General features: G+C 38.3%; 1 protein-coding gene and 2 long non-coding RNA genes across 8 annotated transcripts in view; 2 read left to right on the top strand and 1 right to left on the bottom strand.

The window, feature by feature from the left end:
* Positions 1–13,490, top strand: part of PIK3R1 (phosphoinositide-3-kinase regulatory subunit 1) — a 62,412-nt gene extending 48,922 nt beyond the window's left edge. For 3 of the 6 annotated variants that reach the window (XM_058864145.1, XM_058864148.1, XM_058864146.1), the window contains exons 8-16: positions 2,424–2,526; positions 3,196–3,294; positions 3,421–3,601; positions 4,074–4,199; positions 5,226–5,368; positions 5,644–5,820; positions 5,915–5,983; positions 8,210–8,380; positions 8,848–13,490. In XM_058864145.1, coding sequence (XP_058720128.1) covers positions 2,424–2,526; positions 3,196–3,294; positions 3,421–3,601; positions 4,074–4,199; positions 5,226–5,368; positions 5,644–5,820; positions 5,915–5,983; positions 8,210–8,380; positions 8,848–9,037 — 1,259 coding nt within the window. In that variant the 3' untranslated portion in view covers positions 9,038–13,490. Of the gene's footprint in view, positions 1–476; positions 643–855; positions 1,036–2,423; positions 2,527–3,195; positions 3,295–3,420; positions 3,602–4,073; positions 4,200–5,225; positions 5,369–5,643; positions 5,821–5,914; positions 5,984–8,209; positions 8,381–8,847 lie in introns of those variants that run through there. The other 3 variants (XM_058864151.1, XM_058864149.1, XM_058864150.1) reach the window with 3 other exon arrangements.
* On the bottom strand, positions 5,991–17,732 carry LOC131592571 (uncharacterized). Its single transcript, XR_009280662.1, has 3 exons — positions 17,559–17,732; positions 7,543–7,763; positions 5,991–6,576 (listed from the first exon to the last, which is right to left on the bottom strand). It is a non-coding gene; the product is annotated as an uncharacterized LOC131592571 (long non-coding RNA).
* Positions 17,732–21,732, top strand: part of LOC131592572 (uncharacterized) — a 68,934-nt gene continuing 64,933 nt past the window's right edge. Inside the window, exon 1 of the long non-coding RNA XR_009280663.1 lies at positions 17,732–17,839. This is a non-coding gene — a long non-coding RNA (uncharacterized LOC131592572). The remainder of the gene's footprint in view (positions 17,840–21,732) is intronic.

Here is a 21,732-nt window from a genome sequence, read left to right as displayed (position 1 = left end):
AAATCTTATTGTATCCTCACAGCCTATTTTATGTTCAGCAAAACCATTTTTGAAGTTCTTGCTCAGTTATGACTTTCTCCCATTGTTTGAGTGAATCAGATGAATGTAAGATTATAATATTTCGGGTTTAGATTTCAAAATTAATTAATCTAGATTGATTCAAATTGTGTTTTATTACACAATGGTAAGAGAGGAAGACATCTCTGCAGAAAGCATGTTTTTATATAGTAATATAAACTCTATCAGACCTATGTGCCCATAAAAATAGTAGAAATATACAGAGTTTAAAAATGTAATCCGTATTTCATTATGTGGATATATACATCTCTGTGTTGGTGTAAAATGATGCATGTATGCAATGTAACACACACAGTCATGCTCTTCTCTAATGCATCTCTAATATGTGCAGTAGTTCTGGAATCCTTTTAAATCTTTTTGAATGACAAACTTCAGGCATTCAAGCAGGAGAATGCACCTGAGATGTGACCAACCTGCTTCTGAAGGGAGCTGCCCTGTGTGAGAGTGTGTGTTGTGTGCGCCTGTGTATAACAGCTACGTGCTGCAGCATATCAGCCTTTTGTCATTCTGCCAGGATTGGACTGTACCATGCTGCAATGTCAGGAAAATGAGCCAGGAACACAGGCAAGGAGAGCCCACTTTCTCCTTTTGTGTGTAATACAAGCTTTATGTTGCAATTCTGCTAAATGTAGATTCTTCCCAAAACTGAAATTGTTTTAAGATTAATGTAGAACAAAATGAGGAAGCAGGAGTGGTTTGGTGACATTATTTTGACATGATTGGCTGAGGATTATGATGTAATAGGTTACAGTACAGCCCCTTATAGGTTTTAAAATGAATTCCAAGACACCATTACAAAGACAGCCTGACTCTTTTCTTGTATCTGAGCTTACTCAGTGAAACTCATACAAATGTACAATACTGTTTGGAATATGGAAGAACTGGATATAGAATATCCTAAGACAGATATAAATTGTGGCACAGACTTGATGTTTTACATAGAAATGGATCCACCAGGTAAAACTGTAGTCTTATTATAGAAGACTTAATTAATTTTGGTCTTTACAATAGTTGCTGAAAAATTCTTACTGGATATGTAGGATTTCTTTACTTTATTATTGATACAAATAATTTTCCTTTTTTCATAAATTAGAATAAAATTGTGGATTAGTGCATGGTTGTAGTAATTAGATCTTAACATATTAAAATACCTAACTGCTTACTTGACTGATTTTTTACTGAATTGACCTGTTTCTCTTTTGATTTTATTATGTCAGATGTAGTTTCAGTCCTGCTATTTTGTCATATAAAAATTGTATTTCTTTTATTACTATTTTTGCTCTCTCTGTTCCACACTGTGCCTAAAATGAGATGCTGTGGTAACACTCATATTTCCTGAAACAGTGATTCCAAATCATTGGCTTGGATTGTTTAAGGAAAAAACATTTTTAAAATTTGAAATACTAACTGAATGCCTGTTGTAGAATCATTTCTTCATATCATATGAAAATATTACGCGATTCTGATATTCCTTGCAACTTTAAAAATATTGTCTTTTGACCCTGGTCATATTATACAGGACAGGAATTATGCACTTACTGGGGAACTGAGAGAGCTGAGTTGATTTTTAATCCTGATTCCAGTGTAGTCCCCCTCGTTACTAAGTCAGTGCTGCAGTATCTTCTCTGGCACCCACTGGTATACATATGCAGTTTTGACATTGAAAAAAGGGGGGAGGGAGGGTGTTTTTTAATCAGTCCTGGCATTTGGAACACAATCTATTCTGTAGAATACTAAGATTAACACACAGGATATTTGGGTCACAGATGGGTTTCTTAAACTGTTGGGTTTGGTTTTTTTTGTTTTTTTTGCAAATCATTGCTCAGAATGCTGAGGATCACAAAACCCTGATTCTTCTTGAAATAAACTGTATTGCTATGGGTTTGCATCTTTTATTACTCAGCTTCTAGGTAAGAAAACAATAAAATTCCTCTAAGATCATTATATAGGAGGGAAAAAAAGTGACATGTTTTATTCCTTGTGTTCACCCAAAGATGGTGAAAGAAGGTAATAGCAAACTTCAGATTATTTTTTTTTTGTCAAATGCTTTCTTCACAGGGGCAGGAGTTGAGTATGGTGTTATATTTTCCTTAAAATATGTTATTGCAAGATGGCATCATTTTTTGAAACAGTATAGCTTTATTTTGAATTATTTTGTTTTCAAATTTCTTGATTCCTGTAGTGTCTTTTATAGAACGTTAACGATGGACAACTCTGTTTGGTAACCAGTTCTTTTTTTAGCGCACTCCTAGAATTATAAAATAAATGAATAACATGTAATTTCAAGGAATATATGGTCATGTTTTCAGTGAGTTACAACTTCTCTTCCCCCCTTTCATTTGCAGCACTGCCTCCTAAGCCACCGAAACCTAATACCGTAACTAACAATAGCATGAATAACAACATGTCATTGCAAGACGCTGAATGGTACTGGGGGGATATCTCAAGGTAAATCACCTCAAGATATGTATTTCTTACATTTGACTTTGTGTTATTCTTGCTGTGCTATTCTGTATATATGTATTATGCTTTGACTGTAGAAAATAAGTTGTAAGAGCAATTTTATGATAGTTTCTACCACAAACATATTACAGTTGGTTTTATTCCAAATATGAATAAAGTTACTGTCTGTCACTTAGAATGTAGTATGCGAAATTGTTCTGTTACTTTAAGGCTTCTATGAAATGCTAGCATGAAAAGATAGCACTAAGAAAGAATTTTGCTCTTGTCTTTCATTAAGAACCTCAGCTGTAGGCACAACAGTCAGCAACTCAGACTAACAAGTGCCATATATTAACAACATTTTTATCTGTACTATATATAGGTATATTAGACCAGCACTGAGTGCTCCAGTTGCATAGGCTTGTATGAACAAGCAGAAAGAGTTTTACATGAATAATTATTTTGTCCAGTAGTGAGAGCACAGAGTATGCCATTTTTTATCCCACTTGTTTTCTAACAATTTTAAATAAGGTATTATATAGTTGTATTAATATGGAGATATAGAAGGCTTCTATAACACATTTCAAAACATTTGAATTTGAATTTAGAGCATTGTGGAAGAGTAAGTGTGTGAGAACTAATTGAAATGATTGGTTACTTTTGCTTTCATTTTAGAGAAGAAGTAAATGAGAAGCTTCGAGACACAGCTGATGGTACCTTTTTGGTACGAGATGCTTCAACCAAAATGCATGGGGACTACACACTGACACTGAGGTAAGACTAGTTACACTGGAAATATAATACTTGATAGTAAAATGCAATAACTGCACTTAATGCAGAGTATTATATAGGAAATAGTACTTGAAGCATGCCTAACTTTTCAATGTACTTTATTTGCAGGAAAGGAGGAAATAACAAATTAATCAAAATTTTTCACCGAGATGGAAAATACGGCTTTTCTGACCCATTAACATTCAACTCTGTGGTCGAACTAATAAACCACTACCGGAATGAATCTCTAGCCCAGTATAATCCTAAACTGGATGTAAAATTACTCTATCCAGTATCTAAGTACCAGCAGGTAATTTAGTTTGTTTTCTTTGCATTTCACTTAAATACAGAGAAATTATTGCCAAACTTGAAGAACGTGAAGAACTTCAGCTCTGTTAATGTCTGAAAAAATCAAGTGGGTACAAAACTTGATGTTTTTGTTTAAAACAAACTCCATGCTTTGCACTGGGTTTAATTTGAGTTTTATTTAAAACTTTAAATACTGCAGATATACTGTTAGGAAATAAACATTTTAATAATTATCCCACTCAATGGTGAAATATGTAATTATCAGTATAAAGCTAAACACTTGCAATGCAAAATTTCTTTTTGTCATTAATTTCTCATTTGCATATTATGCATTTAGTGTATCTCCATATTGGTGAAAGAGGAATCACATTTCCATGTAATTATCTAAGCATTTTTAAGCAGTTTTATCCAGAAAAGCTGTGCAATAGAATTGTCTCCTTACAGAATATCTTCCTTTCTGCTTATCATTCCAGGATCAAGTTGTAAAAGAGGATAGCATTGAAGCAGTAGGAAAGAAATTACATGAATATAATACCCAGTTCCAAGAAAAAAGCAGAGAATATGACAGACTCTATGAAGATTACACAAGAACATCTCAGGTGAGCTAGATTTGAACTAAAGGGAGAATGGTAAGACTTTGTAGATTTTGGATAATATTATTGTGAATTCACACTGTCATCTTCCTACTCCTCTCTTCCACCACCACTGCATTGCCCTGATGTGCTTGCTCAGAATACGCAATTGCTTACTCATGTTTGAACAGCCACCTGTAAACTTAAGCTGCCCTCTGTCCAAGTCTGACAGCTCCATCCAAAGCAAGTACATAACTGTCTTGATTTACCACCACTTCTGCCTACTGACCTCATCAAGCTGAGTTACAGTTTTCAAGGCACATTTGCAGGGAAGCATTGCATTTTATTATGAGTTTTTGAAGGGTCTGGTTTACTTATGCCGGATAAAGAGATGACGTGTGTAGACAAAATGCGTGGATGAAAAGAGGCCTCTTTCAGCTTAATCAATTATTAGCCATGCCATGAAGTGCCATGAATTTGTCCAGTTTTACAGACCCAGAATGAAGACTGCTTCTTAAAGTGTGCAGGAAATACGCCTAAAAATAATTGAAGATAATTGGAGAATTGCTGCCAACTTGAACTAATGACTTAAGACTTTGCAACCAACTAGGTATACAGGGGCAGGAGGGTAAACTAGATAACCTCCTGAGACCTGTCAAGGCCATCTTTATTTTAGAAAGCCAGGTGTACCTCTAAGGACTTAAGTTCATACAAAGGGCAAAGTGCACTGCCATAAGGTTCTAAGCATCAATTTATTTATACAAAGCAAAGATTGTAACTGATTACTTTTTTAGAATTCTTAAAAAATTAGAAGAAAGAAAACTAGAATTTTTCTATTTCTTTATAAGCCTCATAATGGGAATCTTACCATGGTAGCCTTTTGCACTGGCCTGTTGTATCTATGCCATGAGGCTCAGCAGACAGAATACATTTTGGTAAAGGGATATTGAAGGGATATTTTTCTGTAATATACTGAAGTGTTTCTGTAATACAAGCCAACAAATCATTCCATTTATCTGATAACAACTGTAATAGTAATTGTTTTATTTTCAGGAAATTCAAATGAAAAGAACAGCCATTGAGGCATTTAATGAAACAATAAAAATATTTGAAGAGCAGTGCCAAACACAAGAAAGATACAGTAAGGAATACATTGAAAAATTTAAACGGGAAGGAAATGAAAAAGAAATACAAAGGTCAGTATTTGATTTTGCATATCAAATGTCATGATTTTTTAAAAAACAATAGGCCAACTATAGGTCTGCCTGAAACTGAAGCAAGATAACAGGTTTGAAATTGTTCAGTTGTAAGCAAAGAAGCTTCAAATAGATTAGATGCAAACTGGCAAAATGTATAACTAACTACATCTGGAGAAATAATCTGTTCTCTTAGGTGTCTACACCTCTAAATAGCAGACTATAAAGTTATGAATAAAAAATCAGAGTGTAACCTACCACATTGTTCCGTATAGAATCATGCACAACTATGAAAAGCTGAAGTCTCGGATAAGTGAAATTGTGGACAGCCGGCGTAGATTAGAAGAAGACTTAAAAAAGCAAGCAGCTGAATATAGAGAGATAGACAAGCGTATGAACAGCATTAAGCCAGACCTCATACAGCTGAGGAAGACAAGAGATCAGTACTTGATGTGAGTATCATGAATTAACAAATTTCGTTTGTTTTTTTTAACGGTATCCAACTTCTGTGACTAAAAATTAATTTCATTTGCAATTATTGTTCAGGTGGCTGACTCAAAAAGGCGTTCGGCAAAAGAAGCTAAATGAATGGCTTGGAAATGAAAATGCAGAAGAGTAAGTATTGCAAGATTTAGATATTTCTGGTGTTTCAAATCACCTAAATACAAAAGTGAGATAAAGCATATTTAAGTCTTGGACCACACAGAGGAAATCTCAAGCATAGGTCTTCAGTAACAATGAACACTGTAAAGACATGACAGCCTACATAATGCAAGCATTAGAAAGGATGCTGTCTCACCCCCTTCTCTCCTTTTTTCAGGGAAGTGCATAATCAAGTTACTGTAGCAAAGTACTGAAATGTAACTAGTATATTTTTTCTTACCAGCAAAATTAAGTTCATAAGGTGTTAGTGTCTTAGAGAGATGTCATACGGATGGATAAATTGTTCAGAAGTTCTCTTAGGCAGGAGCAGGCTTTTTCCAAGTCTTAACTGTGGTATCATCATGTTATCCAGTATAGGGGTACCCACATTATCATGTCACATTGCTGTTGGCGATGATAAATTTGTATGTGCTGGAATATCCTTTGGTTTTGTGGTCTGTTTCATTTTTATGGAAAATGGCAGGGTAGTATTCTGTCATTTCAAACAAGTTTTGTTTACTGTAAGTTTACAGAGGCTAGGCTGATGAATACATTTAATTTCATTCCTGGGAAAAAAGGCAAAAGGTGCTTGGGTTGTGTAAACATCGGCCAAATTTAAACAAAAACAAGTCACAAAATAATATCTGAAGCACAGTAACAGTGAAAAATTAACAAACAGAAAAACCAAAATTGTCCCAATAGTATTTGTATCAACATTTTCTGCCTATGTAGTTTCTTGTGCATCCCTTTTATGCTACCTGGTTGAATATACAATGAAAGCAGCAGGCTGACAATGACTCTAGTGCATTCTGCCTTGCATTCTGGCCTTGTCCGCATATATTTTAATTTGGCTTGGTTTATTGAGTCTCCTACTGTTATCCTGGAAATTGTGCTTACTGGTGTGGTAGAAGCAGGAGATAAAAAAGATGCACACATTTTAAAGCCATATTGTTTTCTCAGTCTTAGCTCAACTCAAAGATGAGAGGTTGTAAAATACGTAGGCACCTGTTCCCACTAGTGTTCCTATCATTTAAATAGTAGACAAAGAACACTCTGTGGGTTTAGTGTAGCATCAAAATAGTAAGTGAAACTGTTTAAATAAAATCTTCATTTTCCCTCACTCATATTCCTTGCTGTCAAGTCTGGTAACTGCTGAAAAATTAAACTTTTAGAATATGGCTTTTCTTCTGAAGTTGTATTGTAGTATAATAAGCAGGATAAAAAACAAGAATTGCTTTCTCTAGATGCTAGTTGAAAACAGAGACACTACTAAATGTATATGTATGTCATGCAGGTCAAAATAGTGATGGGATAAGGGACCTGGAGGTAGTGTTATCCAAAACAAAAAAACCCTTTCTCTTTTATGAAAAATAGAATTCTGTGTGCAATTCCTGATTTCTGTAGGCTGTCTTGAGAATCTTCAGAAAGGCAGTACCGTGGATGAGTGAGAATTCATCTTTTCTTAGACCAAGGAAAACTAATTAAAAGTCTATTACAGAGAGAATAAATCCATTTGCCTAGCACAGACTTACTGCAAGCTGAGCAGGAGAGGCAGGGCCACCCAGTGCAGGCTGTTGTGGGATTGGGGAGCCCTGGAACTCCAGAATTCCAAAGTGATATCCACACAGCTGAACCAGATGCTTCCTTTTTCAGGGCCGACTTTAACTCAGAGGCTTCTCTGTAACTCTGAATCGACTTTATAGTTGGTGGCTGATTCAGTAGAGAAGCATGTATTGCATGCTATTTTCATAATCTGCTTATAAGGAGAGAGAGAAAGAGAAAGAGAGAAAGCACTCCACTATTGCACCTTTTCACAAAGCCATTCCCCTTTAAATAATTAATCTGTCTCCCTGTGCAACTGCTCAGAGGTTCTCCAAGCAGCAGCTGTAGTTGATACATTGCATGATTTTTCACTGCTGACCAAATGTTCTGATCTTTGGAAATGAAGCTGACTCAGAGGGTACTGATTTTGTTGGGCTTGCTATTTACCAAAACAGTGAGCAGTGGCAGAAGTACTGAAGTGCTCACAGCATATCCTGAAAAATAACACATCATCTTTTTAATGTGGTGCATTACTTGGTTTAAATCCCTAGTTTTAGCAAGGAGGCATACTTGCTAACCACTGTAATACAGAATAAAGACTATTTAATTAGTGGATTTTGTTCTGTGTTTCACAAACACATTTTTCATTTTTGACAGTCAGTACTCTATGGTAGAAGATGATGAGGACTTGCCCCATCATGATGAGAGAACGTGGAATGTGGGAAATATCAATAGAAGCCAAGCTGAAAATCTGCTGCGGGGAAAACGAGATGGAACATTCCTTGTTCGAGAGAGCAGCAAACAAGGCTGCTATGCCTGCTCTGTTGTGTATGTACCCTAACTTGTGTGCAGTATAACCAGCATGCAAGGGAACACCTTCAGCTGGGGGCAGATAGACATTTGAATATGCACAATTCCTCTTGGATCTTTTTCTTTAAGCTTAGAAGCAGGTCAAGGGGTCTTGAGGCTATTCTTATTGCTGCTTCATTTCCTACACAGCTCCAACCTGTGTCACTCCCACAGAGGAGCCTCACTCAGATGGGAAACCAAAACATGTGTGCACTTCTTTCTGTGCAGCTGCTAAGTCCTCCCTATCTCCTGCCCCCCTAAGCTATGATGGCATTCATAAATTTGGACTAAACATAGGTTTTTACCATTATCCCACCACAGAACAGAGGAATTCTATGTACTGACTAGCATCTTAAGATGTATTGCTAATACCTTATTTTTTATCTTAATTTTACTGTACTCACAAACTAAAAATTGGTTGGTTTTGTTTGTTTGGTTTTTTTTAGGGTGGATGGCGAAGTAAAGCACTGTGTGATAAACAAAACACCTACTGGGTATGGATTTGCAGAGCCATATAACTTGTACAACTCGCTCAAAGAACTGGTGCTACATTACCAACACACATCCCTTGTGCAGCACAATGACTCTCTCAATGTCACACTAGCCTACCCAGTATATGCACAGCAGAGGCGATGAAGATCTTAATACTCTGGGTTGTTTGTTGTTTTTTTTAAAGAAATTATTTGGCAACATTGAGGCCTCTGGAGAGAAAAGGCTCCTTTCAGCTTTACTCAAGAATTTGCAGTATCAAAGCTATTTGTCTTCAGATGGGACTAGAGATTTCCTTCACAACTGCAGTGGGAGAGATCACAGTGTTATGCTGTGAATCTGTTTGTAATCTGAAGTGGTTTTTTGGGGTATTTTTTGGTTTTTTGGGTTTTTTTTGTAACTATAAAAGAAAAACACAAGAGAAAAATCCAAACCTGATCTCCCTGCAGGGACATAGAGGCCTTTAAGCATGGTGCTTGTTTACGACCACTTCTGAAGCTTTACCAGCTAGAACATTGGATTATCCAGACACAAGGTATAAGAGGTCTGTGTCATTCAGTTATTGGAATTTTGTGGTCACAGTCTGACTTGGAATGGTGTTGCTGCACTCAGTGGATCCAGACATACAGCATTGTGGTTCTATTTTGGTTTCTGGTGAATGATATGTAGCAGAGTGGCACTTTCATTTCTAAGGGACACTTTAAAAGGACATCAGTTACAGTGTATTGTTCAGAGTAATTGTAATAGCAAAGTGCCAGGACGCGTTTTGTTTAGATGACTAAAAATCCTGTTTTAAGAATATATTTAAGACTGAAGAAAACAGGAAAATGGCATACAGTGTATAATAATGTACATAGTACTGGATGACTAACTATAATTGATGGAAACTGTCAATACCAAACTGCTTCAGTTTTTCCTTTTCTGTTCGCTAAAAGCTGAATTTTTAGACTATGCTATGCAAGACTGAATTTTCTTTAGGCTGTAGTATTCTCTTAAGTATATCTACAGATTAAGCTTATTTTTCTTGGGTTTTTGTCTTCTTTTTTTTATTTCTTTTACCTAAGGATATTTTTCCTGGTGATTATTTTTTGTTAATAATTTTTTGTTTGTTTTTTGTTTGTTTGTTTTTGTTTTGTTTTCATGTACAGGGGGCCAGCAAGAGTTGGCTTGAGAATTAAAACTATGAAATATTTTGCAATTTTCATTGTACAGAATATTGAGCTACTAGCTCAAAGTTTTAAAAGTTGGTGAATTTTTTTTTGACTAAATATTTTGTTGGGCAGTGCCTGATAAGCTTCAAAGCTGCTTAATTCAATAAAAAATATATGAACATTACAAAATATCACTGAGTCCAACAATACTGTTTCAGAGATAACTTTAGAATACGGTACCATGCTACATTTGCTTCTTGAAGCATTTTGAACTTCTATCATGATTGTCTTTGTATATGGAAGACAAGAAAAATAATGTATCCTTCTTTGATAGTGACTGCAGAAAAAAATGGGGATATTTTGCTACTGCAGTGTAGAGTGTAGATAGTTTGGATCTCGGAATGAGTCCACCTTCACAGTAAATAAATGACTTCTTGACCTCCTATGACAGAATTTTTATCAGCCTGCAAAGGTATTTTCATTTCACATGAAGGAAGTTTCTCTAATCTGTTGCCTAGGTTTGTTTTTTGTATTAGTATTATGCGAAAAAAACAACTTCCACTTCTACTGAGAATATTTGGATACAGTATAGAACTAATTCAGACTGGAAAATGTCTTTTTAGAAAATGATTAGGCTATGATATGTATTTTCAAAAGTCTGTAGGCTGAGGCAGTATCAAAGTGAACACTTCCATAATTTCAGGGCAGCAGAGACTTATAAAGTCATGGTTCAGTTAAGGAAACAAATACATAAATCTCACTAAAGCAGAGTTACCTATAATCCTGGGATAGTTCACAGTTAATGGTTTGCAATGGTTATTTATTGTCCTGACCACTGAGGAAATTCACATGTTGCAAATCAATAAGTAATGAAGTTTAGAGAAATCTTGGAAAAGATTTGGCTAAGTGAACATATGAAATTATTCTTCCCCCAAGATGCAAAAGACAAGATCCATTACTATTAAAGAGAGTTGCACACACAATCAAAAGAGTGAGACCCATGGAGTTCTCTCATAATTGCTCTGGTTAGTAATCCTTATGTTTTGTTTCAAAGTATGCAATGCTTTTTTAAGCTATTGGAAATAATAATAAGAAATTTTCCAGTCTCCAATAATCCTTATATTATATTTTCATTTTTCCATTGTTACTTCAGTTATAAGGCTCTAAGGCTTTTGATTTTATTTTGACTTCATGGTCTCATATTTTGGGTTTTTTTGTTTGTTTTTTTTTTTTTGGTGGGTTGTCTTTGCTTTCCTATAAGTGTATTTTTTACTAGAATTTATATCAGGAAACAAGATTCAACAAATATTGTTTCATAATAGTCATCACTTAGAAAATTATTCTGAATATTTTTCCTGAATAGAAGTTTAGTCTTCATGCCTTCCCTTTCTCATTCCACACTTTTTTCAGGCCTGTAGGACCATGTGCATCTGTTATGCTAATAACTGGTTTATAGTATGAAAAACACCGACAATTACTCTAGCATGCCAGTTATACTACTGGGCTTGAAGTTACAGATTAGTTCAATATACAGCAGTTTAACTCTTGTAGCAATCCAAGATATTCTTCGACATATGTTAGTTTCTGAATGTTAAATATTTTAAGAGTAAAATTGTATTTTTTTCTCTGTAGGCAAAATATATGTAATCTGAATTGATGTTTCACGTAGCATTTGTCAAGAAATTTTATCATAGTAAAGCATTTGGATCTAATTTTCCTCATATTAAGCAAACCCCTGCTATGGGGCCATATCTTTAGCATGCCCAGCCCAGTATGGAATATAATTCGTTCCTGTGTGCTGTGCAACTTCTCTTTGTGTGTGGCTGTAACAGAAAAAAAAAAATACTGTGTGTGCAGATTTGACACTTGCTTTTCTTGCACAAGCAACAATGAGAAATAAGCACTATGTTGTAAGGATGAGTGCTTAGGGCTTCTTAAGGGGATGTTCTGCCTACACAGGGTCTGTGCAATTTGCGGGGATCATTTATGCCCTCAAATTGGCATGAGTGGGTTTTCTTTGGTACTTACATATTTTGTGGCCTCTGCATTTCTCTCCCTCCCTAATGCACAGAGCTAAGTCCTGCCAAAGGCCCTATTCACTGCAGAGTTGTTTGTCTTTAATGTACCATATTGTTCACTCCAGTTTTGATTTGATCTCAGACTACTATATACAGAAAAAAAAATCATGGGGATATAACTGAAGAAACACAGTGTTTTCCTGTATTTCTATTGATGCATAGTTTTTTTCATCTAATATAATTCATGGATGGGCTTTATTCTGTTACCTTTTTTTATTTTTTTATTTTTTTGGTTTTGGAAACTTTTTGTTTTATTTCCAATCCCTGAGTTATGCTGCACTGCAGCATCTCTTTCACAAAGCCTTTGAAAGGCATGAGACATAGCAAAGAGAACCAAAACTCACAAGCAAAATCAAGAGTTTCTGATATACTTAAGTTGAAATATGAATTTGCAGGATGGGGATGTGTATCTGTGCGTATTTGTACACACTCGCTGTGTTTATGTACGAACAGTTCCCAATATAAATGCATTTTCACAGAACATGATCATTTTGCTGAATTCAGTAAGTGATACCATTAACTTTGTTTAGACGCACACATGCACACTAGACCTTTGTGGGTGCAGCATGTTTCCAGATACAGTTAGAAAACTGAGTTTATGTGTTGTTGGATAGTTTCTTTAAAAAAAAAGAAAAAAAAAAAAAAAAGCTTGTCTATATGGTTCTGTTATCTTGTCAAGCAATCTGTAAAACCAAATCTTCAGATTTTCTATTTGGTGTCAACTGTTCTGTAGTGAAAAAATGGCTTTGTCTTGTAATTGGCAATGAAATTATAATGCTTGGGAAAACATTCAGATGCTTCTAATGGGGAAAACTGCCGATTTTCACACAGTGCTTTTGCTATGCATGGTATTAAGTTGGGAAAGTGAATCCTGATACTGTTTTTTTCAGGGTCACTTTAGAAATGGGCAGCTCAAAGCATAATGCCTCCCATGGGACAAGGTTACAAAGTGCGACATTTTATGTAGAATCATGTTCTGTTCACTGCAGTTGAGACTAAACTGTAGGAGTTGGTAAGGTTACATTGCACTTGTCCTGATGACATTGCATTAGCTGCCCAATATGCTGCTATTTTTTTTTTTTTTAATTCTTGTTTTTTGAAAATAAAGCTCTGTTCTGTTACATGTCTTTAAAACATTAAGATTACTTTGTTTTAAAATTGTCATTAAGGAGGTGGAGGGTAAAGCAGATTGTAAATTGCCTTTACAAGGCAAAAGTGAAAATATGCCTCCTTAAAATTTTGTTCAAGCTGTAGAGTTGATGGAGCTGTGTCTTGTTTTTGAGTTGCTTTAAAAAGTGTAATAAGTCTTCAAGCAGAATAAAGGTTGTTTTGAAACTGCAGTTCAGTTGTTGAGGCTTCAATAAGGACTGAGATGTCTATTTACCAGTATCCTTGTCTACCTCGTCCTGTCTATATGTGGCCTTCTTTGAAAATGATACCCAAATGCTCTTATTATTAGAGGAACTAGAAAACTAATAGTTTCAGCTGACTCACAGCCATTTTGTGTCTTGAACTGAATGAGGTAGTTGAATAGCTCCGAAACAACCTGTCAAACAGTGACAAAATGACAGTTTTGCTCATCTCATACTATTGCAAAAACAGTACAATACTCATGATCTGTGAGCTGCCTCTTGCAGTGCAGGTAGTTATGGTTCTTCTGAGAAGAGTGTGAGTTTTATCACTGATTTCCATGAAGCCAGCCTGTCAGCTTTTGCAACTGTAAGTCATTTACCAGCTTCATGTCTGCATCTAATTGTGAACCAGCATAAGACTGAAGAAGTGGGGCAAATATGGGGGGAGGTGTTTGGGTAAGGCCAATTGTGAATATTGTTTGCTTCCCCTCATTATTGGTATATGGTGTCTGACTTCTTGAAGCTCATTCATATATCTTGCCCCAAGAGAGGTCCTCCGGGGAAGTCAGCCAGCTACTCTGGAAGAAGAAAGAGAGATTCCTATTCCCATTCTGTCCAAGGTTTCCGTTCTAAAATTTGCTTACATATTGTTCACACTAATGTGGAAATACATTTGGACCGAGATACTCAGCACAGACTTGAACAGTTTTTAACAACCACAACATTGTCACTGGCCCTTAGAGATTCTTACAAGAAACTTAGACTGCAGGCTATTACTATATTTTTAGCCTGCTTAATAGTAAGAGGGGCTTGATCTCCAGCGCTTGCATCTGTTGCAGTTTTTTTCAGAAGGCAGATTCTTTTGTACTGACACTGAGTTTATCTCACTCCTGCCCCCTGGACCGATGTTGGGGACCACAAAGGCTTCTGCAGCCACAGAATCATCACAGAAAAAAAAGCTGAGCTAGGTGATGAATCATGTTTCATCTATCATCATCTATTGGAGAGAAATTAAGACGGATGGATCATAATCCAGAAAAATCTATGGTCTGGCAGACTTCTTGGCAGTATCATACATTGCATAGAAATCACTCTTGGCAGACTAGAAAAGTAGTTTGCAAAAATGCCATTCTATTTTTACTGTCTGCAGACAAACACTCCCCCACTTTCCCTCTCTGCTTTCTTGTTAAACTTTGATAGTCACAGAATCATAGAGAAAACCGCTGAAATCTGTCCTTGTGCACATACAAATGGGTGTGATATTTTTAAAGCTTGGGAATGCACATGGGTTGGGGTTTTTTCTCCCAAAGTTGCTTGACTTGTGCAAAATTGTGTGCAAGTAACTTCACACATATCCCTATATCTGAGCTGTGAAGCCAAAAAGGGGAGGGAAAGTTTTAGAACTCACTGTTGCCATTTCCATGGCTCTGCACAGACCAACAGATGCTCCCAGGCCTGCAGCCAGGCACAGAAGGGCAAGGGGAGCACTTCTGAATCCCTGGGCCACCTCTCACTGCCCTTAATGGCATTCCCAGCCGTCATGGGGGAAGAGCCGCTCCTGTTCATATGGGGACTCTTTTGAAATGATTGCCATTAGGACACACCTAACATTTACCACAGGGGCCCCATTCCCTCATTTAGAGGGTGCAAACTGAGGAAATAGCAAACAGCAGAGACTTGCCAGCATCCCTGACTGGAAAGAAGGCTAAAAATAAGTGGTTTTGCTTTCCCTGCAGGACGGCCTGTGAGGGAGGGAGGTCAGACATGCTTCCAGACAGACATGGACTGCGCAAGAGGCAGCAGGCCTTCCCTATTGCCTCTGGTACAACAAAAAGCAGGAACTGTGAGAGCACCGCGTGGTCCTGGTGTCTCTCTTTTTATCTCTCTGAGGGCCTATGTCCTCAAATACATAGACCACCAAAAAGAGAAATTCTGTTGGGACCTTCTAGATAAACAGATATTAATTGATCAGCCACTATTTAAACTTTGGATAATCTTTGCAGGGACAAGCCTTTCGACCTCTGATCAAGCAGTCAGATAACCAGAAATGCCCTTCTTTGAAAAAGCAGGGTTTTATCCATGGCTTGTTTTCTGCCAGGATGGCATTGCAAGGACATCACTTGTGCCATTCTGTCCTCTATGAAGAAATTACCTTTGTATACTAAAAATGGAGGCATTTAGGGCTACTGATTTAAATGTGCAAATATTGACGGGAGTAAAATTTAACAGGGACCACACAAAAGGATCTAAAGCCTACCATTCTCAGGCCTTTGAACAAATAATATTGACAAAACAGGACATGAATTTAGTTAATTCAAATGATGATTTCACTGTCATGTGTCTGGTATTCCTAACTCATTAGAAGACCATAGCCTGAGAGAAAAAATAATTAATTCATACCTGAGAGCATTTTATCCTCTATAAATGTTTCTACACGGTTTACTTTTTTTTCCCCAAAATCTTGTGCTTGGTATAAAACAAATACTGCTCAATTCATCTTTTCTACTTTTTTTTCATGTTGTAACTGGTGGAAGTCCTTCAACAGTCATCCATGGGGTGTTAGGTGAAACATATACACTGAGAGTAAATGTTTGGAGTCAGTTCCACAGGGAACTGTGTGCCTTGTTTGTGTGACAGGGTAGTCCATTACCCCTGCCTACCCAGTACCCATGGCAGTGGTTTATGGCTTTCATGGGTCCTCATGCCTGTCACTTCACTCAGAGCAATGAGCAGTAAGCTTTACCTATCTAAAAGGTATAGCAAATCTAAATAGCTTGTTTTAAGGCTGAATAGGAGTAGAGACCTCATACAGCATGAGGTGGAAACACAAGAGGAATGCAAATCAGCAGGTGTCAGAACTGGAGCCAGACCAGGGAGCAAAGGCAAGAGGAACAGCTTCACAACTCTCACTGCAGAGTGAGCAAGCACCTCTCACCCAGACTGCACCATCCAGTTGACTTCCACCTTCCCTGTGAAATACAGGCAGGATTGTCTTTGGGTAAAGGCTCTCACTTAAAAACATCAGCTGTTTGTGTTCTCATGCAATTTGCAGCTCTTCCTTGTTTCAGAAAGACAGTGAGTTTGAACATTAAGAGGTGGGATTCATCTCATCTAATTTTAAGCACATAAAGGCTTGTCATCAAAGCTGTCTGGCAAAACCTCTCTTCAGAGAGAGACAGGCAATTCCCCAGAGTTGATTCAAGCCACCTACCTCAGGCACTATTCTTAGGATGCAGTGAATCACTCTGTGGAATTGTTCCACTGACTGGAAGGAGAGCCTAGGCAAATGGCTTATGCTAGATGTGCACCTTTCATGTGGGCTAAGGTTAGATGAACTCAGTCTGTTCCTTGCTGATAGGCAGTTCAGTTTTAGTCTTTCCAGTACCAGCTGCAATGTCTTCTGCTCTTAGGCATAATGATAAAGGACAATTAATTTGGGTCTGGAATTTCAATTGGTTTACAGAACATGGGTTTTTCATAATAATTGCAAGGATGACAGGTTCAAAAAGATGCTGCTCCATATCTTCCTTGGAGATGTAATGCTGGCCTCCACACAGAGGAATCCAGATAAGCATTAATGCCGTGATACCACTGCCTTCTCTGACTGCTTCAGGGAAAAACCTGGCACTGCCTCAGATATGGCTTATCAGTGCCTCCCAACAGCCTGTCTTTGTGAGGACTATAGACCTGTCTTTTGTGGAATAATTTGGTCTCTTGTCAGCCATGTGGTCACTGAAAAGACATGGATTAAGAAGATGCTGCGAGTTTTTTCCAAGTAAGATCAGTTTGTTAGACACTACATCTATATTACCTTTCTTATCCAGAGGAAATTTAGGGAACTTGATTTTCTTTCCTTCCAGTTGGTTCATAGCCAAGACCACAGGGTGGGGTATTGTGATAGTAAAACTAAGATAGGAAAGACTTCAGTCAAATTACCTTCCAGTCAGACTGAGTTCTACCTCAGGGCAGGACAGCTGTGTGAAATCCCTCAGGCACCTACTACATGAAAAATTCAAGAAGGTGGTAGGTCCTATGTGGTTTTTTTGGGTACATGAGTGTCTGCATACCTATTCCAGTTAAACCATACCTTCCAGTGCAGAATGTTTACTGGGAAGAGTCTGGAGACAGCCCGGGGAGTTTCCCCATCCAATGAAATGGAAGATCAGGCCTTGAATAGCTTCAGTGGCTAGAGCAGGTCCAGTGTCAGGTCAAAGGCAGGAACATTTCTGGAGAAGCTTCAGAAGTCTTGAGATGAAAGAGGAGAAGCTGCTATGAAAACAGCCTGTTGCGCTACTGATAAGAGGCAATGTAAACAAGAAAGCCAGGGATTGACAAACAACCCTTGAGCACCAGGATTCCTCAGGATATGTGAGTAAAATCATCAGAGTGGGTTCACAGCATTGCACCTCTTTATAGTAGGCACTATCGATTTCTGGACAAGATCATATTGCTCCTAGGTGAAAACAAACTGACCTAGTTTGTGAGTGAATATGCACAGCCACTCTCCTGCAGGGCTGTGAGTATTTCAGACAGAATAAGAGGACAAAGTGATTTAATGAAAAAAAGAAATAAAAAAGGCCACCTGTGTACAAATGCACACAATTAAATGACACTGATATTTCAAAATGTCTTGATCTTCATTACAAATAACAGTGTTACTGAAACTGAAATCTTGTCATGGTCTGTCAAATTTGCACTGTAACCCTGGCAAGCACGGACGAACTAGGTCTTGTCCATGGTTCTCCAGCAGAAAAAATGCCTCTTATCTGGCTGGGCCACATGTGCTTCCAGCAGGGTGTGGCCAGAGACCAGACACAATTTGCCTGTCTACCCTTCTCACAGCTGTGCGAGGCAACTCCTGAGTAATCCTCACTCCTAACAGCCATTTCCGGAGTATGGGAGCAGACAGGAAAAGAAAGGAACTGCTATTAAAGTCTTGACAGTAAGAATTTTCCTTTTGGCGTCATATACCAAAGAGCACATCCTCTATTAAGATGGTTGAAGAGAGCTCGTTTTACTGGGGAAGATGGTTAGCTGTGGCAATTACATGAGCAAGTCCTCCCTTATTTTCACTATACCAATGTATGCAAATGCTCCCTTCAGTAGGTCTCTGTTGGAGACACAATGATTGTAATATCCATGACCTAAGGCTCACTTGACGCTTCTTAGTGGAATACACCCAATAACATGACCTTAGGTCTGAAGACAAGTTAACTAATGGAAAACGTGTTCAGCTTCTTAGACAGGCTGTGCCAATGGATTGTCTTCCTTTCAAAATGCCACTCTCCCCCAAATTTCCGAAATTCAAGCATCCTTTGTAATTGGTATAAAATGGAGTAAAAGCCTCTGGAGAAATCAAAAAAATCCATGTCAATGCCTCAGAAAAGAAGTAACCATGCTGCCCAGGTGAAACACATTGCTGTAGGGCTTTTCCAGAGCAGACACTTGTGGAGCATGAATGATCCCATGTCTTTTGCACATATTTGTTGGAGGTTAGGATTTTTCCTTTTTTGTTTTCTTTCTCTTAGTGCATTTTCTCCCATTTTGTTGCTAAAAAACCAATAACAATCAGTACTTAAAATAAAGTAGTAACTGTGGAGAAGGGGTAGGAGTGCAGCTGAGGGAGATGAGGGAAGGGCAGAAATACCACAAGGCTGGGACTGGGGGAAGGGGCTGTGTGCAGCTCCTAGTGCTGTCTTGGTCTCTCAGCATTTATGGGGGAAAAAGAGGTCGCTGTCAGTAGAATTCACCACCACTGCAGGGTTCTGTCTCCTGCCACCTTCTGCAGTGAGTGGAGCTCTGCTCGTAAGTGCGGCCATTGCACTGCGGCCTTATTAACACCCTGCCTCACCAGATAGGGACCCTTCACTTTCTGCTGGGGTGCCTCAAGGGAAACCCTGGGACCCCCAAGCCCCTTTTCCCCTTCAAGGGAGCCTCTCCCTGCCGTGCTCTCCCTGTCTGCCCAGCCCCGCTGCTTCTCTGCCACTGCTCCAGGATTTTTTTCCCACTACGCTGTAGCCCCACACCCCGTGCATGCTGAGACCTCCTACGGTTCCAGCCACAGCTGTGGAGTTTCTGATACTTCGGGACTTTCCTCATCCCTGCCATTCCAGAGGCTGCATCAAGGTTCCTTCTAAAAGGCATTTCATTATTCAGAGGGGCACCGGGCCCAGCTGTCCCAGGGGTTTGTGAAGCGAAGCCTCTCTCCCGTCCCTTCCCCCCTCGACCGAGCCGCCATCTCGGCGTGGTGCCCGCGCCACAGCGCCCCCTGCCGGCCTGGTGAAATCCCCGCCCCGCCCCTTCCGGCGGGAGCAGCAGCGCCCCCTGCCGGCCGTGCCCGGAGCTGCAGCGAGGGGAGATGGATTAAACTGCAGGGAGGAGACTGTTAATGGGGTTTTCTGTTCTTGTTTGTTGTTATGGTTTGTTTGCCTTGTCATACATACATACCAGTAAAGAACTGTTATTCCTTTTCCCATATTTTTGCCTGAAACATCCTTAGTTTAAAATTTACAATAATTTGGGGGGAAGGGGGTCATATTGTCCATTTCAAGGGAGGTTCCCACCTTCCTTGGCAGACACCTGTCTTTCAAGACAATATTTATGATTGCTAGATTATATCTGATATATTTATCTCCAGTCAAAAAACAAGGGCTGTGGTCTTTTTGACTGCTCTCAAATTTAGTGTTCTGGCCGCTGAACGGGAAACCAGCTGAAGCAGCCAAAGCTACTCCCAACCATGCACCTCCGTTGTTTTCCATGGCAACAGTGCTGTGAGGGAAGGTGGTGGTTGACTTATGCCCTAATACAGAATCAGGATGCATGTGAGAAACATGCCTGATCCATAAGCTCAAAGAAAGTGCTCTCCCATCTGGTAATAAAAATGTAGCCCTTGACTGGTGTGTGTCCATGACCAATTCAACATGTATGTTTTCTTCTTTGAGCTGACATCTTCAGAGTCTTCAGCACATAATTCACATCTGAAGTTTATCTACATTTTCACCTCTAGAGCTTCTGATACAAACCTAGCTCTGGAGCTTTGACAACTAGCTCCCACTGTGAGAAGAGGACCACAAGATGTGAAAAAAACAAGTTTTCTTCCATTTTTTTCCTGAGCTACCCATTTGAAGTAGATTATATTCCTGGTGGATCTTCTTGAATGCAAGCAGAAGGGTCAAGGTACAAAAATATGACCAAGTGTCCACACTTGGATTTACTTATCTTTTTAATTTTGGTCTGCAGATTATTGAGGATAAAGTTTTCCAGCCCAACATCCTTATCAATTCAAAGTTATTAGTGTATTTGTTAATGCTGATGCACTTGATAATCCAAGGTTATATTCCTGTGTCATATAAATGGCACATTCAGCAACAAGATGTCATCATTCTCCTTCCTTTCCTAGAAACTAATTTACTCAGGAACCTTGAAAGAGACTAGGAAGGAAAGGCTCAGTATGCACATATTAAAGTTGATCAAGAATCATTCTTCAACAGAAATTTTATTTTTCATATGAAATCCTCACAAGGGTTATTAATTCAGCAGAACTCTTTTACAGATCACAGAACTGTCTTGAGTTGAAAGGGATCCACAAGGATCAAGTCTGACTCTTAAGTGAATGGTCCATATGAAGGTTCAAAACTAAAAGCATAACTTCATTTTCTGTCTAATAAAGCCTGTTAGCCCACAGTGACCATCCTAGTAGTCACTTAGTGCATGTGAGATCTGGAGAGTCTTCTGTGAGCAGAGCAGAAGTCAGGAGATTCTCTAGGTGAATGCTTTATGCACACCACACTATAGAAATAGTTTCAATTCGTTTATGGTTTTAGTCCACCAATAAAATAAATAAAAATATTAATTTGGATAAAGAAAACTGATCATAAAGCCTGGTTATTTTGTTACTCAGCAGAGAAAAGCAAAGCTTGAATTCACATCCCTGCTTCAATGATTACTGCATGTCTAAAGAAGGAAAACAGGCAGGCTTTGGCTGATATGGTTAATTCTATAGTTATAAAGGTGATGATGTCTTTTTACAGGCAGTTTGAGTTCTTTGTTTTTTACAGAGTATTACAGCTCAAGAAGTGATATCTGGATTAGAACTATTTTTAGATCAATATTCACATTTTAAGGCTTAATTTGTCTGCAATGTGAATCTGGCTTTGGATGCCAAAGTATCAAAGTCTGGGAGATTTTTCCACAATGAAAAACCATCACATGCAATTGTAGAAAGACCACCTGCTTTGGACATATGTAACTTAAAAACAGAA

Source organism: Poecile atricapillus, chromosome Z (genome assembly GCF_030490865.1).
Source record: "Poecile atricapillus isolate bPoeAtr1 chromosome Z, bPoeAtr1.hap1, whole genome shotgun sequence".
Classification (NCBI taxonomy): Eukaryota; Metazoa; Chordata; class Aves; order Passeriformes; family Paridae; genus Poecile; species Poecile atricapillus.
The sequence above is the reverse complement of the archived record's forward strand: the minus strand, read 5'-3'. Positions and strand labels throughout refer to the sequence as shown.